Here is an 11702-nt window from a genome sequence, read left to right on the forward strand (position 1 = left end):
TGTCAGGCTAACGTCTGCTGCGGTCTGAGGCGCTCATGGGGAGCACGGTTGTCCCTTCCCTCCTCTGGGCTCCGGCGAGTGGGGCGCCCGCGTCCCAGGAGCGCGGCGAGGGTCACGTCACTGTCCTGCCCGGTTCTCTCTGCCATTCGCCCAGTGCCCTGTGCTCAGGCGGGAACTGTGCGACTGGCTGGCACGTGGCCATGCTCGTCACCTGCTGGGGCAGTCACAGGGTGTTTGTGTCACCTAGATCCAGGACGCCCAGGCAGCAATGAGACTCTACGTCACAGTGAAGAAGGAGTGGGAGCGCATGGCCCGGGACAGACACCCGACCACCGCCGCAGACCACAGCGACCAGGCGTAGCAGGACCCCTGCCGCTGGTGCTGCCCCCCCAACCTCGTGACGGGTGTGACGAAGTCAGGGGACAGATGTGGTCTCCCCCGAGTGGCAACAAGACCGTGGCAGCCGGGGCACGGGGCACGCGTGCTGCTGAGAACTCCTTTCCTCTCGTCTCTGACCTGAGACCTCACCTCACTGCCGGGGCAGCGGGCGCACGGGCCAGGCTGTCGCTGGGGGCTCAGGGGCCTTTGTCCTGGGCTCGCCAGGCGGTGGGCGGTGGGGACTGATGTGGGAGCGCCTCGGACTCTGCACTTGGCCAACCCCAGCGTCAGGACGGGAGTGGAGGCTGTGCCTGCCCTGTGCCCTCACCGCCCGCGTGCTGGCCGGCTTCGCTGGGGGCTCTCCCCTGGGTCTTCGGCACCCTCCAGCGAGGAGCTCCTTTCCCGCCATTGCCGTGGACGGTGTAAAGAACTCGGCCAGAATCCAGGCGCCCAGCCCGGTGTCTGCTCCATCGAGGACCTCAGACTTAGAGATTTTCTGACAGCAGGGGTCCTTGCTCTCCCCAACCCTCTACTGCCCGCCAAGTTCACACTCAAGGTCAGAGCCCACAGTGCGGCCATGTCAGGCTCAGGTTTCCCCCAGGCATGGCAATGACAGTTATTTCCGAAGGTGGTGCCTCTCCCCGGCTAGGACGGGCATGCTGGCCTGGTGGTTTGAGCTGGAAAAGTGTGGGTTCCCGTGGGCGGCCTGGCCTGTGGGTGTGAGATCTCCGAGAATGGGAGTGGGGTACGTGAAGCCCGGGGCTCTCCTACGCCTCCTGACGGGGACACATAGGTCCAAACCCCCTGAGGAAGTTTCTGAACATAAATGAGGTTTTTATTTGAGAAGGAGCTGGTGGGGGCCCAGTTTCTTGTTCAAAATGGTCTGGAAGAACCACTGTCAGATGCTGCCACCCGACCCAACTGGGGTGAGGTTTGTGTCGAAATCGTAGAGTCCAGCACCATCGTAGAATCAGGCATACCCCCAGGAATTGGCCTTGGGGCTCTGTCGTCATGAAGAGTGAAATGCACACGCTGGTCCCAGGCGACAGTCCTTCCTGAACCCACGCCCAGCCCTGAGGAGGATGCCCTGTCACTGGGCAGTTCTGTGAGGTGCACTGCAGGACAGGAAGGGCTGGGGAGAGGGCTGGATGGGAGGTTCGGGGGTCTGCCTCCTCAGGGCAGAGCCGACTGTCCCCTCGCAGAGCTGGGCGGCGTGGCCTCCTGCAGCCTCAGGATCACCCTCTCTGCGTAAGAGACCAGCTCCTGGAAGGAGACACACAGGCCGCCGTGTCCACGGGCAGGCTCGGAGTCCGTGACCAGTTACTTTTACGACAACCCGCTTTTCTGTGAAGAGGTCTGACGGCCCTTCCCCCTTAGGATTTAGACACGGCGGCGTCTGGGGTGCGGGGCCCTGGCCGGCACTCACCAGGCTGGAGGTGAAGCGCTCCCTGATCAGACTGGAAGAGTCACGAAGCCACGCACAGCACTCCGGGGTGCTCTGCACACGCCCTGCTCCGGTACCCTGGGCTCACTGCCACCTGGGTCTGGCCACAGGTGTCTGTGAGATCTGGGGTGCGGGGCCCTGGCCAGCACTCACCAGGCTGGAGGTGAAGCGCTCCCTGATCTCCTGGACCAGGGGCTGGATGTTGTTGGACAGCAGCTCGGACAGGATGTCCTCTGTGGGCAGAACAGAGGGTCCTGAGGAGCCCCGAGCCCCACCAGGCTGATGCTTCTGCAGCCCCCGGCTCGGTGTGTATGGAGGCCAGCAGGCCGGGGCTGGGACCCGTCCCCTCCGTGCCCAGGGGGTCAGGAGCCGGGTGCAGAGTGGGCACTCGCGTCACGAACAGGACATTCAGAGGGCTTCGTTCCCTTCTGCCGTTCAGAGCCGGGAGCAGGGCGCCTCTGAGGCTGGCTCGGGGAGGGGGCGGGGAGGGGTCCTCACGGTAGGAGGCCAGGTGGGCCAGCAGCAGGCACAGGTTCTCCACCACGCCCGGGTTGTCCCGGTGTAGCTGGTACGTCTCCTTGACAAGGGTGAGGCCGCTGCTGTCCTTCTGCGGTACCACCACCTGCAGCGCGGCCAGCTCTGGGGGCGCGGGGGAAGGGAAACAGTCTGTTTCCTGCAGCTGTCCGCGCCCCAGTGTCTTCTGGGAAATGGGGTGACGGACCGAGTTCTTGAGGTTGTCGAGAGTGCAAAGTGTTTGGGACAGCAAGGGAGGTGCCATGGGCTCCTGCAGCCTGGGGACCTCTGACCTCGCTGTGGTCCCCACTCTAAAGCTAACGAGAGCATCCACTGACGTTTCCCCCCCCACCCAGGCAGCAAAGGCTCCCGCGGGGGCCGGGTCTCAGCCAGTGGGCAAGGGGGGGTGCTGGGGGTGTTCCGAGGTACCCCCGCATCAGGGGTCAGGCCCTGCTCGACTGGGGGGGGCGGTCTGTGTAAGCAGTGCCCCGTGATGCCCAGCGACTACTCATAGTATCCTGGAGCCTGGAGAGACCAACACTCAGGTGAGGTGACGAGTCACAGCAGGTGGCAAAGCTGCACTTCTCACCCAGACTCTGGCTCTGGGGTGCTGTTCACTGGGTTCTGGTGGCCCCACTCACTCCTCATGAGCTAAGCCGAGCAGAGCCGAGCCACATCCCTTCCGCCCTCCTGTCCTCCCCCGCTGTCCCACAATGACTGGCAGCTCACCTCTGACACAGACCTGTTGTCAGCAGGACCTTGGACAGGGTGGGGCAGCCCCGGAGCCCAGGGTATCTGTCTGAGAAGGAGACCCTGGTGCCCCTTTGGAGCCTCCCTCCCAGGTGTGGAGAAGGCCCCGCCCCCTTCAGGCTGAGGAGCAGACAGGCCTGGCTTTGCGACCTGACCTCAGGGGACTGAACCACCCCACACACCAGCTGGCGACCCTGGCCAGTCCCCAGGTGCCGAGTGGCTGTAAAGGGTTATTGTGCTGTGAATCGGGCATGGGGCCTGGCACAGGACACGCGTAACAGCAGGGTTTGTGATGTGGGTGGGACTTTGGAGACAGACCTGTCTCCTGGGCTGTCTTAACGTGTGTTTATGGTCAGAGCAAGACAATCACAATGTAGCTTTAAGGAAAAAAGTATATGAAAAGTCTCCATGGCAACTTCTGGATGACGGGACTATAGATTGCTCTGCTTTTCCTGTTTTGAACTTGTGCTTCTGTGTTCGGTTTGTGGGCAGCTGGCAGACATCACTTGCTGAGTCTTCCCCCTCCCTCCCAGCAGCAGCCCGATCCATCCCTGGCCTCACCGGACACCTTCACGAGGCTGGCCAGCCCCCGGTAGGCGTTGTTCACCAGCAGGACGCGGTCTTGGCCCAGCCGCATGCTTCGCAGAAACAGCACCACCACCTCTTCAAACTGGTGCTCCTTTATGCAGCCTGCGGCGGGGCCAGGCCACCTCGTCACCGTCACCGAGGGAACCAGGGCCCGCCCCTCCCAGCTCCTGGAGACCCTGGCTGCTCACCGAGCAATGACAGCAGCCAGAGGACCGCACAGCCCACTTCGGCCATCTCCACATCTGTGGGGTAGGTGGCCAGCAGCTTGGCAACGAGGACGGGGGCCTTCTCCAAGGGGGCACTCACGATGATAGCCGAGACTAGGACAGGACGGAGGAGGCCCTAGTGCCTGCTGCACGCACGGCCCCCAACTCTGCCTCCCGCCAAGGACAGCAGCAGAGCAGAAGCTATGGGGAGGGGGCAGGTGTCCTCGAATGAGACGATGACGGAGGGGTAGGGGGGCTTTCCAGCCCGCCAGCGAGATGGGGCGTGTTCCCTGTGCCCCAAGGGGAGGCCTGGGGGATCCTGAACTTAGGCAGGACTCTCGGGGTTCTAGGGCTCCCCATGGCTGGGAGCCCTCTTTTTCTTGGGCAAAACTACCACCCAGGTGCCATAGGGCCAAGATGGGGTCTGGGGGACCCGGCACAGCCTGGGGCCCCTGGGATAGGGTGCCAGTGCCATGGGTGACTTCTGAAAGCAGGAGCTGCCTGGGAAACCCCAGGGTGCGGGGGCTGGAAGCCTCCCTGGGCGGGCGCCATCTGCAAGGGGCCCAGCCCCCCAGGACCGTGCCCGCTCTCCATCCTCTCCCCCTCCTGTCTCATCCTCGGCTTCGGGGCTCTCAGAGGTGCCTTTCGTGGACCACGGTTTGTCCTGAAGCCCTTGCAGGACAGGATGAGGTGGAGGGGCTCCTCTCACCGTCCACCAGCAAGACCCAGAGCAGGCTCAGGCCGCTGATGCAGACGTCCCTGTTCTCGGAGAAGGTGTCCAGATGTGCCAGGATGTGCTCGAACAGCCCAGCCTTCTGCAGCTCCTCTGCAGTGGGTCCTGCCGGGCGGGCCCTGGAATTAGGGCCGTGGAGAGCCCCTCCTCCAGAAAGCACTCCCTGAGCACCTCCCGCTGTGTTCTCAGGCACTGCAGTCCCGTACCTGTCACATGACCGGGCCCCTACGGTCTCATGCCCAGCGTGGGACCCAGACACAAGTGGTCCATCACCTGGCCCACCCGTCCCAGCATCTCCCATCCCATGACTGGGCAGGGCCCAGGCTCTGCAGCTGTCCTTCTAGGGGCCTGGCCCTGCCCCCTTGGGCCGCACAGCGGGCCCGAGCCTCTTGAGGTGGACTGTAAGGGTCTATAAGGCCGTGGGCACTGCCCCTCTCCTCCACGCTGTCCCTGACCCGGCCGCCCCTGCCAGCCCCACTGGTCGCCTGGGAGGCCCAGGTACTCCAGGAAATGGAGGTGAGCGGGGCGGCAGGGGCGACGAGGGCTGGACGTGAAGCAGACATCGGCGTGCGGCTGCGCGGTGGCCCCTGGCACGGCGCACGTTTGCAGAGGCATGCGAAGCAGGAGCGAGGGCGAGTGTGTGCAACGGGCCGACCGAAGGCAGCACCCGCCTCGCCGGGCCGGGGGCAGACCCACCCCGGCTGCAGATCATGGACAGCAGAGTGTAGCCCATGCCCAGGAGCTGCTGGGACTTGGGGTGGCTCCGCATGATGCTCAGCAGGGCCAGGGTGACGGAGCTGTCGCTGGGTAACTCAGCGGCCGGGTCTTTTGCCAGTGCTGCTCGGGCCAGAGGAGAAGCTTGGGGTTAACTCCCAAAGCTGGGGACCGGGGGTGGGGGGTGGGCGGGAGACGGCACGTGGCGTGCTCCCTCCCCGGGGCGGGCAGCACCCCCACTTCGCGTGAAGGAAACCGAGGTCGGCCTCGTTCCCTCAGCTCGCACCAGGTCTCCATAAGCTCTTGCTGCGTGGACGACCGAAGGCCCCAAGGGTGGGGGGCCGGCCCCCAGCCCACACAGCTGCTGAGACCCTCCCGGGCCTGCGCCAGGGTAAACACCAAGCACGCACCGGGCGCAGCGCCCACCTTGGCCAAGGACGCGTAGCAGCAGGGAGCAGGCGCGCAGCTGGACGTCCAGGTTCCTCTCGTGCTGCTTCATGATGCCGATCAACTGGTCCACCAGCTCCATCGGCCACGGGATACCTGGCAGGGCAGGTGGCAAGGTGTGACTTGGTGTAGGAGCAAAGTAGGAGGGGTCATGGACCAGGCTGGGGGCCAGGCGTCGCCGGAGTCTGCAGGGAATGACACACGAGCCCGGGTTGGACAAGCAGGTCGTGGAGAAACGTGGCCAGTTGCCGTGCTGGCTGAGGGCTTGCCGTGCGCCTGCCGTAGGCCTCTCGTCCTCATCCCAGCAGCCCCGCGAGTCGCCCCCACTGGGATGCTCATTATGCAGATGACAGAGCAGCCTCACTGGCTTCGAACCCAGGCGGCCGGCTCAGGCCATGGGCCATGCCTGCCGTGAGAGTGGACATCCGTGGCCGCCGCGGCCCCTCTGCCGGGGCCTGTGCCTGCACTGGGGAGGGGGCAGGAAGCAGTGGCGGCCAGCCGGGCCTCCATCCTGGCCGTGGCCCTGCTCTACTGCCGCACCCCCTCTCCTGGCCTCTCTCCTCCCCGGAGGAGTACGGGTAGCAGGTCCTCCATCTCAGGCTTGTGCGAATGACCAGGACAAAGGTGCCGGCACCCAAGAAGCCAAGCCATGGCCAGTCTGTCTCCAAACCTATCGGAGGCAGGTGTGGCTCTGGGGTGGCAGGAAAGGCCAGCTTGGGAAGGGGCCCAGTAGCCTCCCTCGGCTTCTCCAGAAAGCCCACATCTCCCTTCCCATGCACCTGTCCGCAGCTCCGGAGGGGGCCGAGGGGAAGGAGAGAGGGAGGGAAAGCTGCATGGCCAATACGGGGGTTCTGCTGCCGTGTTGGGGGGCCAGGTTGGGGCCTCTGTAAGCTCTGGTGCCCCAGACACTGGGAAAGACCTTCTGTGGAAGGATGGATGGTGGACAGTGGGATGGATGGGCGTATATAGACGGATGGATGGTGGGTGGATGGATGGACGGATGGATGGATGGATAGTGGATGGATGGATGAGTAAGTGAATGTCATGTTCAGGCTGGTGAGACAAAGGGTGAGTGGAGACATTTTATGAAACCATGTTTTCGCAAAATTAAAACAATGACTAATACTCATTGATGGCAAACGCTGGGGAGAGAGATGCTCGTGTGAATTCTTGAAGGTAAGTCGGTGCTTCTACGGAGGGCAATCTGCAGCATCTATGACGTCTTCCCACCCTGACATGTAGGAACTTATCCTACAGAAAGTCACACAAGCGTGCACACACCCAGAGTGCTCAGTCTAGTACTGTTTGTGACACCGGGAAGTTATCACACTCACATACCGTGAATAGGGGGGTGGAAGAGATGGGGTGTCTTCAGCATCCATTAAAATCGGTGAAGGGAGGCCATGAGAAATGGTGTGGATCCCAAGCCACCCTCCTTCTCGGCTCGGTACAAGCGACATGGGGAGTGTTGCAGGCTGCCTGTTCCACGCAAGTCGCGAAGATGTGGACCTCCCCCCTGTGGGACTATGAAGTGGCCTCGGGTGTGAGAGACGCACTGGAGGGCTTGCAGTGAGGGGCCAGGGTCTGCCCAGAGGAGCTGGGTGCAGCGAGGGGACTAGGCCTCTACCTAGCTCGTCATCGGGCATCGCCAGGAGCCTGTTCATGGCCTTGAGCTGGACTTCGGGCCGGCTGGAGCTCTGCATGACCTCTGCAGGAAGAGAGGGTGGAGAGGCTGCTGCCCAAGCGTCCACCTGACCTCATGGGCTCAGGGCCCCCTCCGAGGGCCGGGGCACCTGGGGCCCGTTTGTGGGCACCACCTCACGAACCCACGTGCTCCGGCGGAGGTGACGCCCTGCCACCCCCACTTTCCAGGCCAAGCAACCTGCCCAGGGGCGAACCCGGGTCTGTCTTGGGGCACTGCCTCCCTCTGGCGGGGCGTGGCCAGAGCCCCGCCCTTGACTCCGCCCCCCCCACCCCGCTCTGCACGGCTCCTGCCACGCTCAGCAGGTCCCTCTATCCCTGAGTCACGACAAACCACCCCCAGAAACGAGCTGCAGCGTCGGGGTGCACGCTGCAGACCCCGCATCCTACGGTAACCCTTCTGCTTCGGCACCACGAGAGTACCTCACGGCAGCCCGTGGGGTGGGTCCTGTTGTGACACCGACTTTCCGTGAGGAGCCTGAGGCTCAGAGGGGGTGCCCCACTTGAGGCCGCCCAGCTAATGGGTGACGGGCTCCACCTGGACCCAGTCGTCTGCCTCCAGAGCCCGTGACCATGAGACACGGGGGCACTGAGGAGCTGGGGCCTTGGGAATGCCCCTTCCCCAGAAACGGGGCAGAGGCGGCAGATGGGGCGCAGAGTCCCTCGTCACAGGCAGCCTGTGCAGGGAACCACAGAGAGGGGCAGAGGGAGCGAGAGCACGGGGCTGGGGGCGCGGAGCTTCCCAGGAACGTGAAATGGCCTCTGGACCCTGGGCATAGCTATCGGGGGCCGGTCACCGTGCCCCAGCCGGGGGCACGCGGCAGAGACTGGCGCATGCGCCTCGGCTGCCACGTGCTGAGCAGGTGACGGGCAGCGCCCTTGACTGAGGCCTGTGTGTCCCAGTTCAGGGATCTCTGCGGGGACGCGCCTGCCGTCCTGGGGTCACCGCCACACCCGTGCCAGTGCCCAGCACCATTCTGGGCACGTGACCACACAGGAAGTGCTGTGAGCTGGCCAAGACACCCGGCCATCGGAGCCGCGGTGCCCGGATGTGGAAGCGCACCCAGGGAGTTCGGGGGCCGCGGCGGGGAGGGCGCAGGCTCCGCCCCTCCGGGATGCGCAGCAGGGGTGCCCTCCCCCTCGGGGCCCCCCGAGATCACCTAGAACGGTGGGCAAGCTGCCCGCCAGCAGCACGTCGGAGACGAAGGCGGGCACCTCCTGGCGGTGCAGCGTCAGGGTGGAGCTCAAGGACCTGAGGCTGCCGCTCGAGAAGACGATGCGGATCACGTCCCTGGAGAGAACGCAGGGCCGCTGGGCTCCCCCGCCTGGCCCTCCGGGCCCAGCTGGGGGGCTGGGGGCAGCCGCCCGCCCCCACCTTCCGTCGGGGACCCCACTGGGCAGCACCTCTCGCCACGTGGCAAGTGCGTCCAGCTGGCGCCCCAGCACTCCCACCTCTAGGGACCTGAGGGGGGACAGTGCTGAGCCCGGCGCTTCCGCCCACGAGGGCCCCTTCCTCCATGAAGAGACATAAAAATCAAGCTTTGCAACTGTGTTGCTATAAAGGCCAATATGACCCAGGCTGGATGGAGTCATTGTTACAGATTTTTTTTCTCCTGATTTTAAAATAAATTAGAATTAGCACATTCCCGGATGCTCCGGGCTGTGCCTGCCATGCCTGATGGACAAGCCCGACGTGTCGGCGCCCGGGCTCCGTGCACCGGAGACGCTCGTGGGGGCAGCCGGGCCTGGAAAGGCCCGCGATCGGGGCCGAGTCGGGGTGGGCGTGATGGCGGAGCACTCTGTGGCCTGGGAACGCCAAGCGGCCACACGGACACGGAGGCGGACAAACGTGCAAGATGCACTGCAAGGCTCCCCGCGGCCAGAACCCGGCTCACCCGACTGCTATGCGCTCCGAGGGCTCAGGCTGGAGCATCTGGGGCAGAAGGGCACTGAACATCTTCGCCTGTGGGATCTGCCGCCCCTCCATGGTGCTCAGGACACTCCTCAGGCCGCCCGGGAGACTCCGGATGGACTTGCGCAGCAGCATGGCCTCCGAGGCCTGGGGGAAGATGGGGCGCGGGCAGCTGCTTGCGTTCCCTCAACTAGAGGAAAACTGGGCCCCAGCCCCGGGCGGAGGGCTGTGCCAGGCTCCGGGGGGTGCCGTGAGGGGAGCCGGGTGAGAAGGCGTGGCCATCGCGAGGCCACCTGAGCCTCACGGCCCTTCTATGCCTACGGGCGGCTCGCCAGTCGGAGGGAGTTGGGGACCCTCCTCCTACTGCTGGTCATGTCAAGCAGGCTTTGGGCCTCATCCCAGATCCAGCCCCAGCTGGCAAGAGTCTGGGGCATCCGGGAGAGAGTGGAGAGTGTTGGGGCTCGCCTGTTCTTTCTGGGGACCTCGGTGCTTGCACGCGGGCCTGGGGGACAGTGGCCTGGCTGGCTCACTTCTCCCTGCTCTCTTCTCTGCATGTCGGGGCTCTGAAGCCACAAAGCTCAACCTCCCAGCCTCCTGCAGCCAGGGGACCAGGGGCCACGTGGCCCTTAGCTCTGCCCCTCTCCTTGGGGCCTGCAGGTGGTGGTCCAGGTTCTAGGCCATGCTAAGGAATCCCCGCCACACCGGCCTGGGCCCCTGGGGGACAAGCAGCGCTGTGTGTTCAGGCCCACAGAAGTCCACTGTCCATTGCTTGCAGCTAAATGCATCCTTGACGCAAATGGGCAGAGTGTGGCCCAAATCCCACCCTGGGTGGCCAAATGCATCAAGTCGGGTCTCCTCATCCACAAGGGGCAGTGAGGACACCGGAGGCTGCTGTTAGGGTCAGATGCACCGGCAGGATTGAGCATCCCCACCACGGTCCCCACCACCAGGCCAGGGCCCTGGCCCTGCGGGCAAGGTGCTGAGGGGGCGGGGGTGCGGGTCCTCCAGCAGCTGGGGCTGGGGGCCTCTGCACAGCTCCGCCCACCTGCGGAGGCACAGGGCAAGCACGAGGTAGAGGGCAATGGGAAGAGTGTGCCCTCTGGGGTGAGGGGCACAGAGCCGGCTCCCTGGGGACATGGGGCGTGGGGTCGGGGTGCTGCAGGGAGGGGCAGGTGGAAGGCAGCTCACATCCAGGAAGGAGCAGCTGACCATGTCGAGAATGATGCAGCCCAGGGACCAGATGTCAGCTTTCTTGCTGAAGGAGAAGTTGAGGGCCTCGGGGGCCATCCAGGACTTCTGAACGGGGTCTGTCGGCAGGAGAAGGTGGGGTTGCATGAGTCCTGTGCTCCCTGGGGAAGCAAGCAGCTTGAAAAATGAGCCCTTCATCACGCTGCTTGGGGGAGATAGGGTCGGGCTACCTATGTGGGGACAGGAAGCCCCTGGTCAACGAGTCCCTGGCCCTTGGTCTTCGGCCACTGAGGCTGCCCATCTAGGCAGATGCCCACGAGGCTGGCCCACGTGCACGTGTCTGTGCCGACTGTGGCTGCAGTAGTCGGGAGACGTGTGTGCCAGGCAGGCTGAATCTGCCTCCTCCTTAAACACAGCGCCCTTCTGAACATCAGGACCTCAAGGCGAAGTTGTGCCACCCTCGTTTCTAAACCTGAACCCCAGACAAGGAGCCGACAAAGCAAGGTCCTTGGTCCAGCTCTGTCAGTCTGTGGGAGGCCTCAGGCGGTGGCCCTCAAGACCTCCATTATACAGCAAAACAGCAAAGGAGTGGACTTTAAGGACCCCTGCCATCCACACGTCCAGTAGAGCTAACCACCACCCCCCCCCCCCCACCCATTCCCCGTGCACCAGCCACAACTGGGGACTGGAGCCGCCCCCGCCTCCGCTGGTACCTCCACCCCTGATAGCTGCTGCAGGCTAGAAGCCCAGCTCTCTCTACCCCATTGTCATTTCAAAGGACAGAGAACTCATATCCGCTCACCCCACCCCTCACCCCTGCTCCTACCACAGCCTGCGGGGGCTGGGGTTTCAGGCTCAGTGAAGTAATCCAAGCCTGGTCAGTTCCCGGCACCCAAGAGCCTCCCGTCCCTATGGGGCAGTTTCTTCCCCCGAGAGCTTTCTCCTCCCTTCACTGAGGTTAGCACTTTCTGGGTGTCCTTCAGACCCCGCATGCCGCCCCCGCCCCCCATGGTGGTCGTCCTGCTTGGTTACAGTCCAGGCTAGGGGCCTCTTTGGAGTCCACAGAAGCCTTGTTCCCGCCCTCTGGACTCTAGGAGCCTCCAGCGTTGGGAAAACGGCCCCTCCCGC

At 64.3% G+C, this 11702-nt stretch overlaps 2 protein-coding genes across 2 annotated transcripts in view; one reads left to right on the top strand and one right to left on the bottom strand.

Annotated features, from left to right (window-relative positions):
• Positions 1 to 1227, top strand: part of REXO4 (REX4 homolog, 3'-5' exonuclease) — an 8492-nt gene extending 7265 nt beyond the window's left edge. The window contains exon 6 of the mRNA XM_015594137.1: positions 248 to 1227. Coding sequence (XP_015449623.1) covers positions 248 to 361 — 114 coding nt within the window. The 3' untranslated portion in view covers positions 362 to 1227. The remainder of the gene's footprint in view (positions 1 to 247) is intronic.
• Positions 1228 to 1906: 679 nt separating this feature from the next.
• The window catches only part of STKLD1 (serine/threonine kinase like domain containing 1), a 19715-nt gene continuing 9919 nt past the window's right edge, over positions 1907 to 11702 (bottom strand). Inside the window, 11 exon segments of the mRNA XM_025051252.1 lie at positions 1907 to 2055; positions 2321 to 2461; positions 3647 to 3775; positions 3862 to 3993; positions 4589 to 4731; positions 5329 to 5449; positions 5753 to 5869; positions 7401 to 7481; positions 8635 to 8765; positions 9370 to 9533; positions 10575 to 10693. Of these exon segments, the coding sequence (XP_024907020.1) occupies positions 1907 to 2055; positions 2321 to 2461; positions 3647 to 3775; positions 3862 to 3993; positions 4589 to 4731; positions 5329 to 5449; positions 5753 to 5869; positions 7401 to 7481; positions 8635 to 8765; positions 9370 to 9533; positions 10575 to 10693 (1427 nt within the window).

This window comes from Pteropus alecto, unplaced genomic scaffold (genome assembly GCF_000325575.1).
Source record: "Pteropus alecto unplaced genomic scaffold, ASM32557v1 scaffold67, whole genome shotgun sequence".
In the NCBI taxonomy this organism is placed as follows: domain Eukaryota; kingdom Metazoa; phylum Chordata; class Mammalia; order Chiroptera; family Pteropodidae; genus Pteropus; species Pteropus alecto.